This window comes from Haplochromis burtoni, unplaced genomic scaffold (assembly GCF_018398535.1).
Source record: "Haplochromis burtoni strain Fernald_Lab_line unplaced genomic scaffold, NCSU_Asbu1 Contig_200, whole genome shotgun sequence".
In the NCBI taxonomy this organism is placed as follows: domain Eukaryota; kingdom Metazoa; phylum Chordata; class Actinopteri; order Cichliformes; family Cichlidae; genus Haplochromis; species Haplochromis burtoni.
This window is the reverse complement of record NW_024582561.1, coordinates 989,838-1,007,553: the sequence shown is the minus strand read 5'-3', so window position 1 is coordinate 1,007,553 and position 17,716 is coordinate 989,838. Positions and strand designations below refer to the sequence as shown.

The 17,716-nt window shown below is 40.5% G+C and overlaps 2 protein-coding genes across 7 annotated transcripts in view; one reads left to right on the top strand and one right to left on the bottom strand.

Moving 5' to 3' along the window:
- LOC102288814 (zinc finger and BTB domain-containing protein 12) overlaps positions 1-2,056 on the bottom strand; it is a 9,421-nt gene extending 7,365 nt beyond the window's left edge. For 3 of the 5 annotated variants that reach the window (XM_042226200.1, XM_014338073.2, XM_005936264.3), the window contains exon 1: positions 1,706-2,027. The gene's annotated coding sequence lies outside the window, so the exon portion shown is untranslated. Of the gene's footprint in view, positions 1-1,492 lie in introns of all 5 variants that reach the window. The other 2 variants (XM_005936263.3, XM_005936265.3) reach the window with 2 other exon arrangements.
- Positions 2,057-2,071: 15 nt separating this feature from the next.
- On the top strand, positions 2,072-17,570 carry ehmt2 (euchromatic histone-lysine N-methyltransferase 2). Of its 2 annotated transcripts, none has more exons than XM_005936261.2 (28): positions 2,072-2,173; positions 3,365-3,434; positions 3,710-3,877; positions 3,990-4,246; positions 4,684-4,762; positions 4,871-4,953; positions 5,043-5,177; positions 5,287-5,358; positions 6,576-6,687; positions 7,465-7,548; positions 7,850-7,986; positions 8,685-8,828; positions 9,213-9,529; positions 9,623-9,856; positions 10,372-10,454; positions 10,774-10,880; positions 11,292-11,414; positions 11,546-11,647; positions 11,870-11,974; positions 12,287-12,459; positions 12,573-12,740; positions 13,595-13,739; positions 13,831-13,908; positions 14,032-14,147; positions 14,547-14,633; positions 14,734-14,812; positions 15,153-15,328; positions 16,267-17,570. In XM_005936261.2, exons 1-28 carry the CDS (start codon positions 2,147-2,149, stop codon positions 16,445-16,447), a joined length of 3,642 nt encoding a protein of 1,213 aa, XP_005936323.1. In that variant the 5' UTR covers positions 2,072-2,146; the 3' UTR covers positions 16,448-17,570. The 2 variants fall into 2 exon arrangements, with proteins under 2 accessions (XP_005936323.1, XP_005936324.1); XM_005936262.2 differs by having other exon boundaries at positions 12,305-12,459; positions 16,267-17,568.
- The last annotated feature ends 146 nt before the right edge of the window (positions 17,571-17,716 follow it).

Here is a 17,716-nt window from a genome sequence, read left to right as displayed (position 1 = left end):
AGGTTTTCTTGTAATTTATTTAAGTAGTCTTCAGGAATACTTCATGCTTACTAATGGCTCTTTGACAGCCACTTTTCCACTGATATAATTTCTGAACAGTAGATGAATCAACTGGGGGGGGCAAATGCATCTCTCGACCCTGTCAGGTCTTTGTCGGACTTTCAGATACTGTCCAACAGCTGTAGATCGTTTTTTTCTTCTTTGGACCTCTGTGTCTAGCTTAATCAATTTTTAAGGACACACTGCACACCAAGTCAAGCTATGCCAAGTCTTCAGCTAGTAACTTGTTAGGAATCACCTAGTTCATGCAAAAATAAAATTTCATATCTCTGAAAGTGTTATTTTTGGTACTTTTCATAGATTCGGCTAAAAAGAAACAGGAATAAATTATGTGTTAAAGCAACAGGCACCGGTAACAAACTGCCTCAAGATGAAATTTTAAATTGGTTCTTTGTTAAGTTGTCTGTTATGTGTAGAGACAACAATGGTTCATCCCTTAAGTTAGGAGCCTTTTTTAAATGCTCGAATGAGTCATAGGTCAGTCTTGAGTGGCTTAACAAACACCCGCAAAAAAGTTTGTCGGCAGACAGAGAGTAGCAGATAACAACAGACTCAATAAACTGAAGCCAGTAATGTTGTGGGTGTAGTCTCTGACAGAGGTTTCAGAAAGGAGGATACTGTCCCAGTTATGGTCAGTATTGGCCAATCCTTCACACCCTCTCCATCTTGTGCTGGACAGCCACAGCTGCTTTTTCACTCCACCATGATGGACCTCATAACCATTCCTACCAAGAGCCAACAAATATCACTTCTTTATCACACCTCACCTATTTTTACTTGTAATACCTTGTCTATACAGTAGGGGTGGGGGAAAAAAATCGATACTGTGTAGTATCGTGATATTTTGTTTGCTAATAATGTATCGATACAGGGACAGCAGAAATCGATATTTTGTTACAAAAAAAGTTTTTGTGGACTGGAACATGCTCTGACTTCAGAGCATTCAGATACAAAGTGAGTGAAAAAACAGAAGACAACATCCTGGAGTACTATTGCTCAAGATCACTTTAATATAAATGACAAGAAAGCTTGGATCCTATAAAGAAATAACGGGTGGCTCAAGACTTTTGCATAGTACTGTCTCTCAAGATAATGACGACAAAATAAAGGATGAAAACTGGTCAATTAGCACAATAAATATGTAGATTAAACATGCTTCTAGTGGCCAACAAAAAATAAGATCCATGGTAGGCGCAAATCAAACTGACAAAGACAATTTAAAAAATCAGTGTTTGTAAATAGTGGTATAACACCAACTAAGGTTAAGAGGACCTATGGGACGAAATTATATAATGCTAGCTCACTTTAGTGACATGTTATATTAATGTAATCCACTAACTGATGTGATATAAACAGACTAATTATATCCACGCTGAAAAGTTAGACTGGCTAACATTTGAACTTGAAAAGCGGATATTAAAAAAAAGCTTACCGTTTCATGTGTTTCAACAGTAGTGGAGCCTATAATAAACTAGTAAAGGTGATTATAAGCTGGCTATAACACACGTTTTTGTCCTCTTTTCATTCCAGTCCAGCTAGCTAACGTTAGCCACTCACTAACAGCTCGCTTTTCGTGTCGTCTCTCCAGTGGCAGCCAAACAAACAAAACCCCCTCAGTTATTGTCAAACTTTGTCGCCTGCTCACCTTCGCCTCTCCTCTCCTTGAATGCCTTGCGGGCTCTCCAGAAAGCAAATCGGAGTTTCTTTAAATGAAGCGACTGTTAAATGAGGAGATGCTAGCCGAACGGGAGCGCTGTCTGTTCATTCCTCCAGACGACACCAGCCTCTGCCTCGGTTTCTGTTTACTTTTCGGCCCCTTTATTTTTTTCGGAGGGGGGTGTAGAAAGCATACCTCGTGACAACAAACACAAACCGCCCCGTATTTCGCCGCTAAGCTGACTTTGAGTCTGTTTTCGCAAGCGACTTCGCCTCGCGGTCAGCCGTAAAACCAGAGCACGTAGGCTGATTTCTGATCAGCGAGTTTTAAAAAAATTAATGGGCACCACCCCCCTCCCACCATCCATTGAGGGGCGGGGCTCCGGCCGTGACGCAGCACGCTCACATACGTTGACGGTCACTGGGAAACATGTCGGCTTCTGAGACAACGACAAAGGTAGCTAACGTACTGCAGCTGAAAACTGCATGCTAAAGGAATTTATGTCTATTCGTCTACCTTTAAACTCCCCAGCTTACCGATACTGCATACTGCCAAGCTCCTCTTGACTTTACATGTCGATTATAATAAGCTTTTTTATTGAAACCTAGGCTGCACTGCTAGCAATGTTAGCCTGTAACAGTTTTGTGTTACCTGCAGGGTTACTCTTATCCAGATGATGTTTTGTTGCTGTTTTATATTTATTGACCAGAAACCTTTGTAGCAATCCTCTGTATAGCAAGTATCGCACCTCGATCTGTTTTTAGGATATGTTTTTATTCGTAGTTGCTTGTTAGGAGCTTTTTTTAAGTAAATTTTGCACCAACGAGACATGGACACCAAAAGAATTTAAGCAGTCATAGGTTAAAATCCCGTTTTAAATTCACTTTTCTATTTGGTGCACTGCTTGAGTAAGGAGTTTTTCTTGGGTCGTGTAAAAAACATCAATGGAATTACTGAATCATGGCGGCAGTTGATGTAACATAACAGAAAATTTCACCTATTGGCCGACAGGTTTATTTTGGAGAAGTGAAGGCCGAAAGTAGTGGGTTTTATTTTTTACCTAAAATAACATTTGTGACAGTTTTGATTGCAGTGCCAAAGAACAGACACAACACTTTTGAGATGAGTGATGCTGTGATGCTCACAGTATCCTCATATCCTTGTCCTGCTGCCCCTGGTTGAGGTCCTGTGTTGTTTGTCAGTAGGAAGCGTTTCTATCAAGAGAACTTGCTGGGCCCAAAAATATTACCATAAGGCCAGAGATAGAATGAGTGTAGTGGATACACATTTAGACCTCTAGAATGCATGTTTTTACATGTACACTGGTGTGAAAAAGGTTGTCAAAGTCCTGTAGCTAAATCCAATTGAGATGCTGTGTCAAGACATTAAAAAGGGGGTTCATTGTGGCTGAATTTCAACAAAACATTTAAGTGTAACAGACATACAAAAATAAAGGAAGGGGGACAATACTTTTTCAAGCAACTGTATATTTTGCATGCATGCAAATATACAATATAATTTCTTTGTGTATTTATTCTACCATCTTCGAGATGGTTGAACTGCAATCATTTCATTAAATCATTGAAATAAGAGCCTGTTCTATTATCAGTTTTACTCGTTTCACTTGTTTCTTGTTTTGTCCACCAGGAGCACCATGAAAATGACGAGTCAAAAACATCAGAGGAGTCATTAGCTGGGTCAAGTCAAACAAAGGAAGGTAAATCACCAGCTGGTTTATGCAGATTATGTTAATATTTGAAATATATTGAAAGACATTGTATTGGTTTGCAATTAAATGGCCTGTGAATGCCATTTGATCTCATATGAGTACAGTGAATTGTCATATTAAAGAAATCAGACTGAGATGTTTTGAGATTTATGACATGCTGCACATCATTACACTACCATCAAGCGTCAGATTGTAGCATTATGCCCAAGAAATGATTTCTCCTTGATAAACGTTAAAATTTTTGCACTCCGGATATTCCTCAGATAATGCAGCCTCCACCTCATCTGCTGCTGCCACCAAGACGGAGCCCATGGGTGTTATGTCATCACTGTTGTCGTCCCAGCAGCCCGGGAAAGATGCTTCCACAGTCAGAGAGGAAGGAGAACAATGGTCCCCTGCTGCCTCCCCCCAGAACAAACCTGCTGCTACAGGTGAGCTCAGGTTGCGTTAGATGCTGTCGAAATTCTCTGAGTTGATTTCATTGATTTAATCGGACTTAGTTTACAAACTGAGGAGATAATCCCTTTTGCTTTGATTTGTCAGGTTACACAGCAAATTCCCTTCTTTCGACGACCTCATCGTCATTGTCGTCGTCTCCTTCCACGTCCTCGACTTTGTCTCCTGGCCGAGCAAAGATGAGCGTTTCAGGGCCTGGTAGCAGTAAATCTGTCCTTCCACCTGGTCCTCCATCCTCCTCCTCTTCTTCCTCTACAACAGCTGCTTCTTCTCCATCTGTTTCCCCTGCACCACCCAAGATCCATCGGGCGCGAAAGACCATGAACAGGCCTCCACCAGGGCAGGTGAGAGAGGAGCTACTCCTATTTGGTATGAATCATATTTGGTAAATTTCTTTTGATTCTTGAGTTTTCATGATTTATTATCTGGATTTCTACCAGTTGTTAAAGGTGCTTATTGTAAATTATTGGGTTTTAAAAATGACTTTAAACCTTTCAAACTGACCTAAAGCTGTCAAGAATTTAAATGCCTGTGGAGAAATCCCTGCTGTGTGGTTAACGGGGTTTAAAACTTGAGGAAATTGGATATCATTTAGGAAAACAATTATATTTTTGTTCCTTTCCAGATTGATAAGCATATCTGGACAGTGTTCTTAAACTCAGAAAGGATCAAAAGGATATTTGTACTTTCAGTTTCTGCTTCCATCACAAGTTTGGTCTTAAGTTGCATTTAAAATGATATTAATATACCTGCAAACACTCTGGCTAATTTTTCTCCTCAGATCAGTCAAATTGAGGGACCTGTTGCATCTGTGACTCCTTCAGGATCCTCAGCCAGCCTTTCTTCTCACTCTGAACCTGGTCAGTAGGTCTAAACTCACAGTAAATGAGTAAAACGAGCATTAACTACTGCTTCACTTTAAAACTAAGCTAACTAATGGTTTGTATCACATTGTTTTGCTTCTAAAGTTGCAAAGAGGAGGAGGCTGGATCCTTTATCAGACAGCACACCTGAGAGATCTGAAAATGTTTCCGATAACGCTCATACTGAGGTGAGACACTTGTTTTGGGGGGTTTTTTTTTGGTTTAAATAACAGTTGTTTGTGGTCCATTTCATATCTGTCTCTCATCCTACTTTCAGGAAGGAAGCTCATTCCATAAAAAAGCAGAGTCTGAAATTGCACCCGGAAAGAGCATCAGCTCCGTGGGGAAGTCCGCGGAGGAAGTAGGCGAGAGAATTCAGATGTCTAGTCCGTCCAGGCGAGATTCTGAAAAGGTTTGAAGCCATCAAAAGTAAACCCACATTACACTGCTACAGTGTGTTTATGAGCCAAACTTTAAACTAATGTAAACTAAGCTTCTTTTTTTTTTTTTTTGCTTTACAGTTTGAAGATGGTGAAGAAGAAACAAGACAGCAAGCTAAAGACACAGAGAGGCCAGTAAACACCTCGGATCACGTGAGTAGCTTCTTGGCTTGATATTTGCTTTCTTGTTAGATATTTCCTTCCTCATTTTTCTATTAACTTCCTGTTTCATTACTGTATTTACACCTGTACATGTGACTCTAGCCAGCATGGCCATGCATGTACTCTAGATATGCAGGGTTATCTACAGTGGCTTGCAAAAGTATTCAGCCCCCTTGAACTTTCCCACATTTTGTCACATTACAGCCACAAACATGAATCAATTTTATTGGAATTCCACGTGAAAGACCAACACAAAGTGGTGCACACGTGAGAAGTGGAACGAAAATCATACATGATTCCAAACATTTTTTACAAATAAATAACTGAAAAGTGGGGTGTGTGCGTAACTATCCAGCCCGCTTTGGTCTGAGTGCAGTCAGTTGTCCATAGACATTGTCTGATGAGTGCTAATGACTAAATAGAGTGCACCTAATGTCAGTACAAATACAGCTGCTCTGTAACGGCCTCAGAGGTTGCCTAAGAGAATATTGGGAGCAACAACACCATGAAGTCCAAAGAACACACCAGACAGGTCAGGGATAAAGTTATTGAGAAATTTAAAGCAGGCTTAGGCTACAAAAAGATTTCCCAAGCCTTGAACATCCCACGGAGCACTGTTCAAGCCATCATTCAGAAATGGAAGGAGTTTGGCACAACTGTAAACCTACCAAGAAAGTTCAAGGGGGCCGAATACTTTTGCAAGCCACTGTACGTGTCGTGACAAATGTCTTTAGCTCAAATAAGCCATCAATAAGTTGCAGCGGGATCATTATTAAGGAGTTGGACCATGAAGATGCTGACACACTCAATATGTGCCATTAGACACTACTTCATGTTTAAAGTTGCTGTCTTGTCTGTAAACTGAGGAATTTGTACTTTTAAGGTAGATGTATTATGCTTATTTTCAATCCCATATATTTGTTCTTGGACTCTGTAATAGTCATTTTGCACACTATAAGAGAATCCATGGATGCAGCTCTTCATTTTATCCACCAGCAAGGTGTTCTAGCGCCTATTAAGTCAGCTTTCTTCTGATTGGCTGCTCTTCGTATAAACTAGTCTTTTAGCTTGAAACTTTAACAACCTCAAAAATGCAAACTTTAGTTGGAGTTTTAAAATAATCAGCCACTACTTAAAAACACCACTATTTCACAAATGTTATATTTTTATATTCAGATGTTTATTTTTTATTTGTCTTTTACTTGCAGAGTTCAGAGCCTAAAACACAGAGAGTGGTCAGAGAGAGCGAAGAGTCTTCATGGCCACTGTCCGATCAGGACAAAGAGAGAAACGCGGCTGACGTCGTGGAGACAGAGGGAGGTGAGTGATGTCATCTACTTCCTACTCTCTGAACCACACTTATCTGTCAAAGAGATTGGTAACCTGAAACACGCTCCTTGAAATAAGAATTTTTTTTAACAGTAAATTTTGAAAAATCCAGGCTCTTACAAAAAGCAAATTGGTCACAATTAAAAACAATGTGCCGCACTCATTCATACATCACTTTTGTATGCATAGAGGGTTTTAGTCGTTTATAATACACATCAATGCATGCACGTGGAAGGATTTAGTCAGTATCTTGCCCAAGGACATTTGCATACTGGAAAAGTTGTGAGAAAAACCGCCAACCTGTCGGTTAGTGAAAATGAACATGAAGCAAAAAGCCAGAGAAACATTTTGTGTTGCGCATTTGTTACACATTGGCATTAAGTGAAAAGTTAAAAAGATCATAGAAATGATCTAAGACAGCTGTCAGATAATGCATAGAGTAGGCCGTCATCACAAACAGGACATATATGTAAAGAAAAGCTCTAAAGGACACCACTGCCACCTCAAACAGGACCTAAACACTCTTGTGAAGAGGAATCCTGTGTCCAGACTTGCAAAGATGCCACCCGCAGACTCAGAGCTGTAATTAGAACCAAAGGTGTCTCTGAAAACATGTTTTCTGCTGATCAGTGAGAAAAGGTCTAAATGGCTTTTTCAAATTTCAGTGTTGTAAAGCATTAAAAGCTGTGTAGCATGAGTGAAGAGCATCATGTTCCAGTTCCTTTTAGTGCTTACAGTTTTTTGTTTTTTTTGGTTTGTCCTTGACAGGAAGGTCTGCAGAGTACACAGAGGTTCCCTTGGGTGCTCTGGACATCGCTGCTGCTGACAGTCTGACACTTTCTCCTCATCCGGGTAGGTGTAAGATGGATGTGTCACTCTAAAGTAGATTATACATGGGCAATAAAGTGGTGTTTACCTTTAATGATGCAATCTACTGCTTTGGTTGTACTGAGCAGTTAAATTAGAGCAGTAGAACAGTTACTTAACAGAGTGGAATTCATTTCCTTTAAAAAAGATTTATATTGGATAACACCAAAATCACCCAATTATATTTTTCAAACCTAAGTATTGTCTTCTGTAACAGTTGAGGTTTAGATGACTTTAATGTTAACTGTTAAATCACAAGTCAAACCCTGCCCCTCCACTTTTGCAGATGGAAGTGATGCAGGAGACACGGAGCGGCTGGAAGAGCTCCCCCTGTGCAGCTGCAGGATGGAGGCTCCTCGGGTGGACAGCACCAGCCACCGTGTCAGCAGACCGTGCATGGCCACTGAGAGCATCGATGGAGAGGTTTGTCCCTGTGTTTGCTCTCTGTGTTTACCCTGCAGGTGGCTACTTTTCGTTTTATAACATACAGTATTAATTGATTTCTTTAGCTCTGTGTGAGGTAAAGTATTCAACATTGGAAGACTTTTTATTTTTTTTAATTCTCAGTTTACTACATGTACAGATGCATTCAGGAAAATCAAAAGACTGTTTCTCTCTCACCTTAGTATAAAGAAGAATTTAGAAAAAATCTGAGCATTTCAGGGAATGTATAAAACTCAAACCTATGTACACGATGATAGCAGTGCGAGATATAAATCAGTAGAGCTGTGTACAAGGACAGTACTGAAAATGCACGCGTTATGTGTGTAGGGGTAAAAGAAAAGCCGATGAAAGCTGGATTTAAGATCAAGGGTAACTTTGATGTGGGAAAAAATTTGGAGGATCAAATATATGCTTTTCATCTGGATCCAGCTCAGACATTACTTTCTCTTTAACAGTTATTATTATACAGCTGGGAAGTGCAAACAAAAATATGACCTAATAATTGTTCATAGAGTTTTTTCTCTCTCATTCTCTGCCTGTAAAACTGTGTAAAATGCAGTAGATGTCATTTTTTATGGCAATAACATCTTAAAAATATTTAATCTAACTCAGTAAAGGTTTCAGAAATCCTGGAGTTCATTTAAGTTCTTTTTTTTTTCTCCTGTTGTGTTTGTCAGCTGCGAGCTTGCACCAATCGGACTATTAAGGGGGAGACCATGAGGCCGTCCAGTCGGGTTCCCCTGATGGTGCTTTGTGACGTCCATCGCTCACACATGGTCAAACACCACTGCTGTCCCGGCTGTGGATATTTCTGTATAGCGGTAAGTGTTAAAACCACCTGCTTTCATATTTGAAGACTCTAGAGTGTCTATCGAATGTGGTTTTGGCATCTTCTTACACAACAACCTGCGAGAATGTGGCTCAAGTTTGTTCCTGTAGAGTTTTACACGTGAACTGAAACCAAAGGAAGTGTTTACAGAACTTTAGATATTTCCTTAGTTCTTATTTCTCCTTCTCAGTTCTCCTGTATATCATCTCTGATAATGGTCTTAGTCCTCTTTTTCTTCCTTCTCTCTTCTTGTTTATGCTTTTCTTCATCTGCCTCAGTATATTCTGTGCAGTAGACTTGTTTTTCCTCTTTGATATCTTTTTTTTTTTCTTTTTTCTTTTTTTTTTTACATATCTGCTTTATGCTCCTCTTTCAGGGCACATTTCTTGAGTGCTGCCCGGACCAGCGCATAGCTCACCGTTTCCACCGGGGGTGTGTGACGGTGCTGGGTGGCGGGCGCAGCAGAGCAAATGGCGGAGGCATGCTTTTCTGTCCCCATTGTGGCGAAGATGCCTCCGAGGCGCAGGAGGTCACTATCCGGTCGTTCGGCACGGCCTCCGCAACTACAGTCGTCACCATGTCTGCTTCCTCCACCACCACACCGTCTCTGCCACCATCTGTCCCCACGGGACCCTCTCTCACAGCCTCCACAGGTGGGATGAAGGATGGGAAGATGCCTGAAAGACCTGTCAGGTAAGGCTAAATGACATGGGAAATGTCAGAATTTAAAATGTTTTTGTTTTTGTTTTTTTCTTTTTTTGCTTCCATACTTTCCTGTCTTTTCAGTGCTCGTATGCGTAGTCACGGCTTGGTAACACCTGCAGTAGAGCAGCAGCAGCCTCCTCAACCTGTAGCCTCAGCTGCAACTGCAACCACCGTCCCCCCAGCAGAGGAGGGCGTGGACAGCGTAGGACCTTCGCTCTGCATGCCAAATGGGAAGCCAGTCAGCCCAAGTGCACTTCCACCTGGGCCCAGTAGGGCGGCGCTGCAGAAAGCCATTCTCACACAGGACACAGAGAGGTTGGAGACTTGATTTAAGTTGAATTATTTTCAGCTCCATCTGGTTAAAGAGCTGAATACCAGGCTGAAGCAGGTTTAGTTTCAGCTTTTGAGCTTCATTTGTTTCCTTAAAATATACACACAGCTCTCTTTTTATATTTTTTCCCCAAGCAGAGCATTCCTGTCATCTTCTGAAATCTCTTAATCTGTTTTCACAAGTGAACTTGGGGTTGGGCTTTATTTCACAGAGGTGCAAACTCAAATGTAGTATTCGCTAACGATAAATGCACCACTCTGTTATCTGCTCTGTTCACACATCGGGCTGTAGTGTGTGTAAAAACTGCTTTAAACTTGCACAGAAAGATGATACATTGCTGTAAATGCAGGCATAAACATCTTCCACATAAACATCTTCCATCACTGTTTGCTCAAAATCTTCCAAAAACAGTGGCTAATTACAAATGGCTTTCTCTGAAAAACTAAATCGCTGGTTGTTTTGTGGCCAAATTGGTAAATTACTGCTTTTCATTTGCCAGGAGGAAGAAACTGAGGTTCCACCCTCGTCAGCTCTACCCTGCCGCCAAGCAAGGAGAGGTGCAGAGAGTCCTGCTCATGCTCAGTGAGTGGCGAAAACTGCAGCGCTTCCACTGTGCTCCTTTATATTTCGACTTGTATACTTTGACAAAAATGGTTGTTGCCTGTTCTTTTAATAGGTATTCATCATGATAGAGTTCATTATGTAATCAGCTTACGATCAGTTTAAATTCCACAATCAAAGAAAATGTTACATATGAACACACTAAAGAAAATAAACAGGCACGGAAGTGCTGTTACTCCATCACATCACATGTAAACTATTGCCCTGAAATCTTCAGAGTGAAAAGAAAGCAAACACATGACCACTAGTTATCTATTAAGTGTGTGTGTGTGTGTCCCAGTGGAGGGTATCGATCCAACGTACCAGCCGGACTCTCAGAACAGGCGCTCCGCTCTTCACGCTGCAGCTCAGAGAGGTCTGCTGGAAGTCTGCTACATGCTGATACAGGTGAGAAATGAATCGCCTGGTTACACTTGTCTTTGCTTCTTTCATCTGTGGATGTGACCTTACTCGTTTTCTATGAGGCTGCAAATAGAGCTTACTTTTGAAATTTCAAAATTAGTATAGTTTGTATAGTTTAGCAATGAAAAGAAAAAGCTGGCATGCTTTTTAAGAATCCCAGATGAGTCATAGAGATGGTTGCTTTTTCTGATTAATGGCCCAAAACATAAAGATAACTCTTGCACTGAACAGCCTTTTTTTTATTTTATGATGCTGTTTGCATCTGATCCTTTCAGCTCTGCATTTTCACAAACAATTAACCATTTAAAAATGAAAATGGGCACACATCATTGCTTTTAGGATGTGCCGAAATTAAAGTATTTCATTTAAATATTACACTTGATTCCACACTGACAGGCTGGTGCTCAAGTTGATGCCCAGGACAAGGACCTGAGGACTCCTCTGTTGGAGGCTATCATCAACAATCACATTGAGGTGGCTCGCTACCTGGTCCAGAATGGCGCCTGCGTCTATCACGTTGTAAGTGTCTCCAAAAAAATAACTGTGAACCATAAGAGGTTTGCTGGATATGGATTTTTTTTTTTTAAATAAATGATTATTATTTATTTATTTATTTTATTTTATTTTTTTAATATATCATTGTTCATCAGGAGGAGGATGGATATACTGGCCTCCACCATGCTGCCAAGCTGGGAAACCTTGAGACTGTCAACATGCTTCTGGAGACGGGACAGGTTGATGTGAATGCACAGGTAAAGCAAGATCCTGGATGTCTATTTTAAAGGAGCAAGATAGCATTTTTGTCTGCCATCACTTACTTTCTCCCTCTTCAATGAAAATTTCAGCCTTTTCCTGACAAGGAAATGATTTGATTAGACTTTGTAAAATAGCCAGAGATTGAACCACCAACCTTCTACATGGCATATGATTCGCTCTGTTGTCCACTCCCGACTCTTCCTGTGGGCTTGTTTCAGGACAGCGGGGGCTGGACGCCAATCATCTGGGCCGCAGAGCACAAACACGTCAATGTGATCAAAGCGCTGCTGAACAGAGGAGCTGACGTCACCATCAATGATAAGGTAGATTTCTACCATAAACTCTGCAAAAGTACACGATACAACGTCTTTGTGCAAGCAGGTGGAGTCGCTCCCTGCTTGGCTTTAGCAAGAATGCAAATTTTAGGCATTAGCCTCACTTTTAAGCCATATTAAATGTTATTGGATTTTCCTAAATTCAGATTAGGACTTTGGAGGGAGGAGTGCATCCACAGCTTAGATAATGGAAACATGTTTAAGCATTATGAAGTGGTTAAACAATTTCCTAGCTCATTGGTGTGAGAGACCACATGGATGCAGTTGTATGAACATATTTCAGGTTTTTACTTTAAACAGTCACGTCTTTCCCATCAGGAGCTGAATGTTTGTCTCCACTGGGCGGCGTATGCAGGAAATGTGGATATAGCAGAGCTGGTGTTGAACGCCGGCTGCTCCCTCTCCTCTGTTAACGTACACGGAGACACACCACTCCACATCGCTGCCAGAGAGGGCTACTTGGAATGTGTTACGTGAGTTTATATACATCTGCTTTTATCCATCAACACATTTAAGGAAATTGGAGACATTTTGATACAGTTGGTTGGACATGAACTTGTTTTCTCTGGGTTTTTGTTTTGTGCAGGTTGTTCCTGTCCAGAGGTGCAGACATAGACATCATGAACAGGGAGGGAGACACACCTCTTACATTGGCGCGAACTGACACACCAGTGTGGGTGTCACTCCAAATCAACAGGAAACTGCGAAGGGGAATAACCAATCGCATGCTTCGGACGGAAAGAATCATCTGCAGGTAGGTGTTTTGGGTCGATAATGTGTTGTTTACATGAAAATAATCAGCAGTGCAAATTCAAGGAAAAAATTTCTTGCCAAGATGGATGTAAGAGCTAGTATTTGGTACTACAAAGAAGTGGAACCCCAAATACAGCGATGAAAGCTCCACTTTTATTTGGTTTTCTAAAATGTTAACAGAAACATGAAAAAAATCCCTGCTTAAGTCTACCCCTAAATAAAAAATCCATGACTCAGATTGCATAATGAGGTATGTTGTCACATTGGTTCTGTATGTTGCAATATATTTTTAATAGATGAGACTTTGAGAATTGGACTCTATTTAACCCTTTCATGCATGAACTATGATAACATCAATCCAGATTTTTTTCTTAAGTATTTTTATTCCTCTTTAGGCATGTAAAAAAGATTTTTGACTTCATTTTTTTAAACATGTACTTTCCAAATAGTTTTTTACATGTCCACTTACACATGTCCACTGGCTGACCAGTGGGTAGCAGGGTATCGACTGACACATCAGTGTCCAATGTAGTGGTTTCTGTGCAAGTATACCATCAACACGGACACAAATGCAAGAAAACAGCATTTGTGTCCGTGTTGATGGTCACTGTAGTGACCACTATGCATAAGTTGAAACCTATCACACTGTGTACTTAAGTCTATGCTAGGCACACCCACCATTTATCTGGCAGCTCAATGCCAGGCTCACGCCCCAAAACCATTTTAGTTTTGGTATCAAGAGCCATGAGTGCATCATGTATGCTAAATGATGTGATTTATGATTAGGTCCAGGGGACTTCCCATGGTCGATCAGTGGGGAAACATGCAGATTAAGCTTTTTGCTTTGTGTGTCAGTGACATCGCACAGGGCTACGAGAATGTTCCAATCCCTTGCGTGAATTCGGTGGATGATGAAGGATGTCCATCGGATTACAAATACGTTTCAGAAAACTGTGAAACTTCAGCAATGAACATAGACCGCAATATCACACACTTACAGGTAACTTCATTTTGTCTCCACACAACAGAACTTTTATTTTGAAAAACGTATTCTTCATTTTTCCTTGTTTTGTTTTTTTCTCCCCCTTCAGCACTGTAGTTGCACTGATGACTGCTCATCTAGCAACTGCCTCTGTGGACAGCTCAGCATCCGCTGCTGGTATGACAAGGTAACAAACTGTCTGGGGAAAAAATACCATCATAATCATTAGCAGCAGATTTCATATGAAGTTAAATTGGCAGAGTTATTCTTATTCTATCATATTTTTTTTCACCTCTTTTTCTGTTACAAGGATCAACGGCTGCTTCAGGAGTTCAACAAAATTGAACCTCCACTAATTTTCGAATGCAACATGGCTTGCTCTTGTTATCGAACGTGCAAGAACAGGGTGGTCCAGGCAGGGATCAAGTGAGTATCAGCAATTAAAGAAATGCATAAATCTCAGCCAGATTACACGTCAGACTACAAACCGACACCGAATAATCTTAACCTCATATCATCTGGAAAGATTTCTAACAAATAAACTCAACTGCTAAAGTTTTGATTGGGGGGGGGAAATGATTCTTCTCTTGTGCAGTAATCAACAACCTGCTGACCATCTTTCTACATCTTGCTGAGGGCAGCAATGGTAAAGCAATAATTATTAATCACTCTGCACCTGAGTCAGTCACAGATGTTTAACAGTGCAGAGGCAGCCATGTGCTGCAAATAGCCATCACTGGCTTTTTTTCTTTCCCCCCCCCGGTTGATGAGTGTCTGCTTGATACTTCACCCTTAACCCTATTTTTTTCCCTCTTTCCTCCTCAGAGTTCGTTTGCAGCTGTACAGGACAGAGAAGATGGGCTGGGGAGTTCGAGCTCTGCAGGACATTCCACAGGGAAGCTTCATCTGCGAGTAAGAGGAAAAAAAACCCTCTGCTGGCACACACTAGGCTGCTTTTCTGTGAAAAGCTAGAGGTTAAAAAAATGAAGCTTACCTTCCTCTTTCTGCACAGATATGTTGGAGAGCTGATCTCAGATGCAGAAGCAGATGTTAGAGAGGACGACTCCTACCTGTTTGACCTGGACAACAAGGTGAACCTTCTTAAATTGTGTATTTCAAAACATGGACATCATGTGGGGAAAACGGAAAGAGGGGGCACACAGCTTATTAACTGTATAATTATTAATCAAAAACTATGAAGTAAATAATTGACCAAGTCTTAATCTTGTGTTTCGAAGGTTAGGGTTTAACCCCCTTTCTTGTGTTGACACTGATTCTAAAAATATGAAGATACTTTTATCGTGGTACTTTGAATTTATGATTGAGTTGTAGTATTTTAAATTGTATTTACTAATTTAATAGGAATAAATATGCCCATAGCAGAAATAAATGTCTGCTATGATTTCCTCAACTGTCTTTTTTTCTGTATAGGATGGGGAGGTGTATTGCATCGATGCCCGGTATTACGGCAACATCAGCCGCTTCATCAACCACCTGTGTGACCCAAACCTCATCCCAGTACGTGTGTTCATGCTCCATCAGGACCTGCGATTTCCTCGCATTGCCTTCTTTAGCTCCAGAGACATCCTCAGTGGGCAGGAGCTGGGGTAAGAAGTCATAAGTGCCTGGTTGGACCTTAAAGTTGTGGTCAAGAGTTTACATGCACTCATCATGGGCAAGAATTGGGTTAATCCAAGAAGAATAATTGTAGATTTACATCAGCTGGGAATGGCTGTCATAGCAGTTTCGAACAACTGCTATGACAGATCATCTTAGGTTTTCATCTATAGGTTTTCATCTTGTGAATAACTTGATCATCTTTTCAAACAACTGTGCTGTACGTAAGTACAGTGGATCTCTCTGTCACCCTCAGGTGAGAAAAAATTCTTAGGATGTTTGGAATAACCAGGAACCAACTGCCATGAACCAGAAACTCCTGGTATCCGGTCTTTAAGTGATGACATATGAACTTTGTCACATATGAGCTTCCAGGTCCAAACTACTCTGTTTATTAAAGCTGTTTTGTTTTTAAACATGTTTTAATGCTTTGTATCTTGTTCCGTGTAATCTGAACAAGCCCCTAAAAACAGTCAGTGATCACTGTCGGCCTCTCTCGGTTTTTATTACACTAATCATTTTAAAGCTCAGTTTTTAAAACCTTACGATGTAACTACATCCCAGCTCATGCTGCAGTGTTTTAATGACTAACCTCTTATTGCGGATGGATTATCTCAGTTAATCTCCTGACTCAAGTTTGGTCCGTTTACAATCCTGCCATGCAGTTGCATTTGTTCCTAACCATCGGAAACCCTCGCGTTAACTTTTATAGAGTGGAAAAAAGTTGGTGTTCATCCTCCAGCTTCACTGTTTTTACATTATGAAAAAAGAAATTAAATTACCATAACTGTACACTTGCCCATGAAAAGTGTATGTGAACTAAATTGAACACAACTGTGTGTAATTTATTTCCTGCTTAGTTGAGCCCTCTTTTCTTTCTGTTATCTGGAAATCTATTCTAATGGTCTGTCTTCTGATTGGTCCTTAGGTTTGACTACGGAGATCGGTTTTGGGACATTAAGAGCAAATATTTCACCTGTCAGTGCGGCTCGGAGAAATGCAAACATTCTGCCGAAGCTATCGCCTTGGAGCAGAGCCGGCTAGCTCGGCTGGAGGCCGGCCCAGAATCAGGAGCTGACTGTGGGCTGACCATGCTAGGGAACTCTTAAACAAAACAAAAAAAAAAGACACTTACCCATGGGGCCTTTGGATTAACCCCTTCTGTTGCATACACTAGTAATGGAAATACATCATAGCGGGGCTACATCTTCATTCATCATTCAGTTTTATATCTAAGGTGCTGTGTGTTTTTCTACTTGAACTGCAATTTCTTTTCCTGAAGCTGTCAACAGCCACTTTATCTTGTCGAGGATTTGGGCCGGAAGATTTTTTTTACCATGTAGGAGTTTGGAGAAAGAAATGAGAGGTCTTGTAATTCTTTACGCACAGTATTTTAACTGTAAATCATAATGTACTCATGCCTTGACTCTTTGCGTGTTAGCAGTCTGCCATCATGTACCAGTCATATATACAAACATGTATTTTATACTTTTTCTTTTTTTTTTTTTTTTTTTTTTGTTTCTCTTGTGCCAACAAGTCATGCATTTTGATACAGAGCAGTAATGGTTTGGGTGTTTACCCATGCTGGACCGAGTAAGGTTGTTTTTGATTACCATGTTAGCTTTGTTTTGTTTTGTTTTGTTTTTTTTGTTTTGTTTTTTTTATACCTGCTGTTTACTGTCACATGTAGTGTAATAAAATAACTCGTGAGTTGACTTCTGTGCTGTGGCTTTATTAAAATTAAGAATCACGGCCTACACATGTTTAAAGTCACTTGATTAATTTGTTTTATTTGTGCTCAGCCTTGACTTTGTCTGGTTTTTGGTTTCCTAGTTTCTGTTTTAACAACAAAGGCCCTTTAGACAATAATGCAAAGCAAGACGAGTGGGAAGCAGGACTGGGTATGATCAGATGTGAAGATTAAAGGTGGAAGTCTCACTCTGAGCAAATTCAATTTCAACACAGAAGAGACTCCACACTAATGTCTACAAGTCCAATTTAAAATCACCAGTTAATCTAAGAGGCAAGACACGTAAACACAATGGCTGCAGACCTTTGCTGCCCCCTAACAAAAATGCTAGCTCCCACTGGAAGATAATAGGACACACACACACACAAGTGTCATTTATTTATTAGACAAAGCACAGCTCTGGCTCAGTGAAGGAAACACTTGTACGCATTTTAAAAACCCAACAAATCTAAACATTTTTACTAGGACTACACACGCAATGACAAGGCTAAAAAAGGGCTAAAAATAAGATTTTTGAAAAGCTTCAACTGAATTATTTCTCTTTATGTATTGATTTTATTCATGCCAAAGTATTACCATAGACCTCTACCATTACACTATGCAGAGCGAGTCCTCTTGTTAATAAACA